The sequence below is a fragment of the Tupaia chinensis genome, unplaced genomic scaffold, assembly GCF_000334495.1.
Source record: "Tupaia chinensis unplaced genomic scaffold, TupChi_1.0 Scaffold000178_1, whole genome shotgun sequence".
NCBI classification, from domain to species: domain Eukaryota; kingdom Metazoa; phylum Chordata; class Mammalia; order Scandentia; family Tupaiidae; genus Tupaia; species Tupaia belangeri.
Genome location: NW_006159653.1, coordinates 688,232 through 694,102, shown reverse-complemented (window position 1 = coordinate 694,102; position 5,871 = coordinate 688,232). Strand labels below are relative to the sequence as shown.

The 5,871-nt window shown below is 65.6% G+C and overlaps 1 protein-coding gene across 1 annotated transcript in view; it reads left to right on the top strand.

The window, feature by feature from the left end:
- The window catches only part of FBXL16 (F-box and leucine rich repeat protein 16), a gene marked incomplete in the record, with an annotated part of 21,590 nt that overhangs the window by 7,357 nt on the left and 8,362 nt on the right, over window positions 1-5,871 (top strand). Inside the window, 1 exon segment of the mRNA XM_014586985.2 lies at window positions 5,791-5,871. Coding sequence (XP_014442471.1) covers window positions 5,791-5,871 — 81 coding nt within the window.

Sequence of the window (5,871 nt, the reverse complement as noted above, 5' to 3'; positions counted from 1 at the left end):
CCGCCCGTCGCCCGGGTGGCCGGCGCGCCACCTCCCCTCTGTTAACCGCCGACTTGGCCAGGGCTGTGGATCGGAGCCACCGGGGCTGCTGACGGGAAGCACTGTGGCCCTGGGTAGCAGCCGCAGGTCCCTGACCCAGCCCGCCGGATTGGGCCCTGGCCTGACTCCCACCGGGCTCTGGCTCCCCCGCCCAGCTCCTCCAGCCCCTGCGCCCACGTGACAGGTGTTAGGTGGAGCCCTGTGGCCTGGTCCTTCCCTGGACACCTGGACTGGGCACAGAGCTGCCACCGCGGTAAGGGAGGGGTCGTTGTGCCCCGGTACAAGAGAAAGCCCGGCCTTGCGGGGACTAAAGGCCTCCTAAAGCAGACTTGCTGGCCAGCGCTCCAGTGTGCTCCTGGGAGGCTCCCCGGTGCAGGGAAGGCCTACCCGAGCCAGCGGCCCTCTGCCTCTGCACAGCAGCCTGGCTCCCACAGGAGAGTAGACAGGGACCACGCCACCTGCCCCTCAGGACGTCCTTGCCCCAGGTACCCACACTGACCCCCCTGTTGCCTGGCTGAGCACAGGGCCTCTCACCCCTCCAGCTGGGGCTGAGCAGCAGCTTCAGAGCAGAAAGCAGGGCCGAGCTCTCGGCTGGGCAGCCGAGGGGCCCAGCCAGAGTGGCCGAGGCAGGACCAGGAGCCCTCTGGAGGGGAGGAAACTTAGGGCCCAGCCACAGGCACAAGCAGTCCAGAGGACCCCCAGGACTCAGCTGCCCAAATGCCTGCCACCCCCCACAACCTGCACCCCCAGTGCTGGTACATCACCTCACAGACCCGCCCGCCCACTCGCACCACTTCCAGGCACCTGACAGCGGGAAGCAAGTTGTCACCTAGGTGGGAGGGGCCTGGGCCCTTGAGCCATTTGGATGTGGCCCAGGAGGCCCCATGTTGCTGACAGGCAGGGACACCCCACCCAGAGGTGGCCGACCCACAGACCCATCCTGTCCACGTGACCACTTCACCACGGCTCGTCAAGGGCTGGCTCAGGAGGGGTGTCAGGAAGGCCACAGTGAGTGAGGGGCCTGAGCTGTCCTCGCCAGCTGCAAAGGGTGGGTGTGGGCACTTCCCTCACTTGGCAGGAAACAGGAGGGTTTGGGGCGAGGGTTGGGGGCTCGCCTTCTTTGGAGCAAGGACCAGAGATGGACCTGGAGCCCAAGGCTCCCCACATGCCCCAGCAGCTGGCACTTGCACAGGCCCATGTCCTGAGACCCACGTGCCTCTCAGACTAAAGGCTGCCCCTTCCTGGTGCCCTGGTAAACCCTGACATGCCTCGAGCTGGGGGCGGGAGGGGCGGGCTGGTGTTGTGACACGTGCAGGGTGGCAGGGACGTGGATGTGCCTGAGTCACGGGGCTGTCACGGGCCATGTCAGCCTGCACCCTGTCTAGTCCCTAGCCCCCGGGCGCCACCCAGCCCTGGGCTGCTGCTGCAGACTGAGCCTGAGTGAGCCGTCTGGGTACCATGGCTGGCTCAGCCCTGAGACCCTCAGGCAGGGCAGTTGGTCGGTGCGGGGCCTCCTGGGTCCCACTGTTCTAGCCTGATGCAGAGATGGCAGAGATGGCAGAGATGGAGCTCTGCAGACGCGGGGTGGGGCAGTTGGTAAGACCCTTAACTGGGTGCTGAGGGGTGGGTGGGAGGATTTCCCAGTGCCCCAAAGGTGTCCTAGAGCCGAACATGCATGCTTCGGCCTCAGGAGGAAGCCGGCTGTGACAGAGGCCCTCCTTACAGAGGGCAGTGCTGCGAGAGCCAGCCCCGCTCCCAGGCCAGGGGACAGGGCTCCGGGTGAAGCAGTGCAGGGCAACCCAGGGAGCCACAGGAGGGGCGCCTGGCCAGTGCAGGCCAGCCCAGGGTCCAAGCTTGCCTCCGATGCTGTGCCTGACCCAGGCAGGGACTCAGACCACTTAGGAGCCTTGGAGCTGTCCCCATGGCCACTCGGTTTTTGGAGTCCTCTCTGCGCCTGGCTTCCCTCTCCTGGCCAGGCAGTACTGGGGGCGTGTCGCTGGGAAGAGCAGGGCATGACCGCCACTTCCCCTCCCTAGGGCTCCCGCCTCCTTTGCTCAGGGCCAAGCAGGTGACAGGTGGGCAGCCAGCTCCCTAGCCCTGCAGCTTCTAAGGTCTGCATGTCCCAAGGCCCGGCAAGCAAGGGTCTTGGGAGCCCTGTCATTGACTTGGTTGGACGCCAACCCAATCCCAGACACCATGGCTTTCCTCCCTTCTGGACACTGACCTTGTGCAACTGGGATTAACTCTGCTCCAGTCTGGTCAGGCTCCGTGGAGCCCCTGGGCCCCTGCAGTGGCCCCTCTGCTCACCCTTCGCTCACCACCTTCCGATGGCCAGTGCAGCCTGTATGTTGAGGCCACAGAGGCACAGGCAGTCCCCAGGCCAGAGGAGAGTCGGGACAGCGATGGCGTGTGTGTGACGAGTGGCACGCTGGGCAGTCGCTCATGTGCTGGGTCCCAGAGGGGAGGCAGGAGTGGCACCAGGAGGAAGCTGAAGAGTGGAGAAGGCACGAGTGGGCTGAGGAGGGGAGCCTGCCCCCAGCAGGGAAGCAGCAGGCTGCAGGCAGAGGGGTGGGAAGGGGGAGCGAGGTGGGCTGGAGTGAGCAGTCAGCCGGACTTGCTGGGTCTCAGGGCCCGGTGAGGAGCCTGTCAGAGAGAGCACCTGAGGGGCCCCCAGTGGCCGTCTGCACAGCCTGGAAGCCACCAGTGCTGGGGCCCTCTGAGGAGCCTGGGGCCCACAGGCTCACTGTGGCCCTCAGGCTTCGTGACGAACCCTAGGGACAGCACAGCCATGGCCAGCTCTCCCCATGGGACCCTGAGAGGGCGGGCTTGGGCTGACGAGGGCGACACTTCCACATGGGGCCACTGTCCCCTTTCCCCACTGAGCCCAGACACCCCAAGCCCCTCTGCAGCCTGTCCTAGGAGGGTCCTCCCAGAATTCTGTTTTGAATTGGGATACATCACAAAGAAGCTGAGGCTGGGGATAATGGAATCTTGGTCATCTTTTTATATTTTAATTATTTCATTTAACTTTACTTATGCATTCATTCATTTCCATTTGAGGAGCGAGGGATAGAGGGAGAGAGAGAAAGCAAGCTGCCACGTCCAGACACGAACCACAGTCGACCACAGTCGGCCTTGTGGGAGTCCAGCACCCTTAACCACCACGCCACCTGCCAGCTCCTCTTTAAAAGTCTCTTCCCAGAATTAGCTCCTGTGGTACTTGTCTCAGTAGGCAAAGGCGGCCCCTCCAGCAGGAACCTCTGGAGGCCCTCAGAGCCCTGGGTCCCCCAGGTATGGGTGGGGGAGAAGGGCTCTGCAGGCCGCAGGGCTCACCCAGCTCCTTGCTCACTGGCTGGCCAGGCGGGTGCAGCCGGGGATGGGCAGGTCCTCATCAGGGCCCCTTGGGGCCTCTTTGCCAGAACAGCGAGAAGACCCTAGTTTCCCAGCGAGCTCAGCTCTGCCCAAAGCCGGGCCAGTGAACTGTGGGTTCCTCTTCTGGAGCCGGCAGGAGAGTGGACACCAGGTTGCGGGGCACCCGCTGGGGTGAGGGCTGACTGCCAGGCAGGGCGGCAGAGGGGAGGGGAGGGGAAAGGCGGGGAGAGGCCGTAAGGCCTTCTCGCACAGCTCCTGTCCCTGTGGTGCAAAGGCTAGCTCGACCCTGAGATGAGGGGGGTACGGTGGCACTGGGCGCTGCAGACGTGAGCACAGGGGTGACAGAAAGGGCGCCCCCAAGATGCCCTGGCGTCCACGTGCGCACCCAAGGCTGGGAGCGCTCTCATCTATATCCGCACCGCTCCTGCGTTATTTCTCCCCGGGCGCCGCCTCCACCGCCGCCGCCTCCGGATCCCAACCCCGCGGGCGGCCTCGCCCCTCGCCCCTCCCCCCTCCTCTCGCCTCGAGGCCCCGCCCTGCCGGGCTGGATTTGCTGGGCAGTCTCGGCACTTTTTTTTTGCGGCTGTCCGGGGGGGAGCCCGCCTAGGCCTGGCCCCGAGCGCGCGCTCGGCGGCGACCGCTGTCCATGGTGCTGCCCGCGGGGCCTGGTCTGCCTGGAACAGCCACCAGGTGCACGGGGCATGCCGGCGGGGACCAGGACCTTGCAGAGGGCCGCCGTCAGGCTGGGCTGCTTGTCTGTCCCTGGCACAACTTCCCCACTCTCGCCCCAAGGCCGCCCTGGGCCTCAGCTGCTTCCAGTGGGGCATTGCTGTGCCCCGATTGCACTGGGGGAACTGAGGCAGCCCCACAGCAGGCCTCAGTGGGCAAACGGGAATCTGGAAACTGGTAACGGCAGTGGCCACCCCACAGGCTGCATGACTTTGAAAGATGCTGTTACCCCAGCGGGCACTGTGTGAAGGCACGGGTAGGGCCGTATCAGCCAGTGTGAGGCAACTGCTTCCCGGTCAGTAGCCAAGGTGGTGGTCTCCTCCGGGGCAGCCTGACCCATGACGCAGGGCCCAATGGCAGCTTGGAGGGGGGAGGGAGCTATGCAGAGGGCCTTGGGTGGACGGCCAGGTGGAGCCAGGCCACCAGGCCCCCAGCCAGGTTGGCAGCCACAGTCTGGCTCAGCTCCATGTCTCTCCTGGGGGGCTCTGGCAAGGGCTGGGCTGGGGCTGTGCAGGCCCCACCGGCACAGGGAGGCAGGACTCCTCTTCCCTCAGGTCTGGCCCATCAGAGGGGGGGATGGGGGGGGCGCCAGCTTCCTCAGCTCTGTCGCTCCAGAACAGGAGTGGCCCAGGAAGGGGACACATGCTGCTCTCCTCCCAAGGCCCACCCCATCTTGGGAGCCAACTTAGACACCCTTGTGCCTTAGTGAGACCTGGTGAGGCCAGGCCCACGTCTGCCAGGCAGGGGGAAGGTGGCAGCTAGGAGCAGCTTTTGACTGTGATTATGGGGCAGGAAGGCAGGGCCTGCACAGAGGCTCCAGGCTTGTCCTGGGGTCACCGGCAGGCCTGGAGGGCAGATCACACCCTGCCACTCTCTGAGCCCATGCTGAAGCGTGTGTGAGGCCCCTCTCGGGCCTCAAGGCGAGGAGGTAGCGGCTTGGCGGTGCAGTGTCCTACCAAGACTATGCAGCTGGGAGGGAGGGCCCCCGGGCTGTCTACCCGGCCATGCAGGCTGCTCATGGAGTGGATGGTGTCCTGCCCAGGGTCCTACGGCCCTGCCCTCCAGGCTGTCTGCACCCAGTGCTGTCACCCCCCTTACAGCCTTCATGGCCTGAGGAGAGCTGCTCTCAGTGGGCAGACGACCGGCCAGGCTGGGCTGGGTCTCGTGGGGGGTGCCCACTGGTGTCCTCGCACTGGGAGCGAGGATGAAGGCAGCACACCCAGGGCTCGCCGTGGAGGCCCTGCCCGTCCTTTGGCTCCCACAGGTGCTGGAACTCTCAGGAGCTGCTGGGCGTCAGGGCACCAGGGCTGCAGGGAGAAGCCCGAGACCACCCCAGCCCTTTCCTGCAGGGCCTTGGCCTCCACTGCGAGTCCCTGGAGCTTTAGGTCCCTTACCTGAGAGCTGGGGACAGCAGGGGTGCGGGGCCTCACCTCTGTGTGGGCTGTGCGGGCTGAGCTCGGTGCACATGGCAGGTGCTCCGAGTACAGAGGTCTTGGCCCTCCACCTCTAATGCGCTCACAGCCGGGGAGAGGGTGCGCGCAGACCCTTGCAGTGGGTGGTTCTGAGGGCCCGTGGGGGGACACCCAGGGATGGGCACCATGGCCTGCAGAGAGCAGCAGCCTCACTCTCCCTCCCAAACCCTGTCTGCAGAGTGCGTGAGGAAAATGTCGAGCCCGGGTATCGACGGCGACCCCAAGCCCCCATGCCTGCCTCGAAACGGCCTCCTGAAGC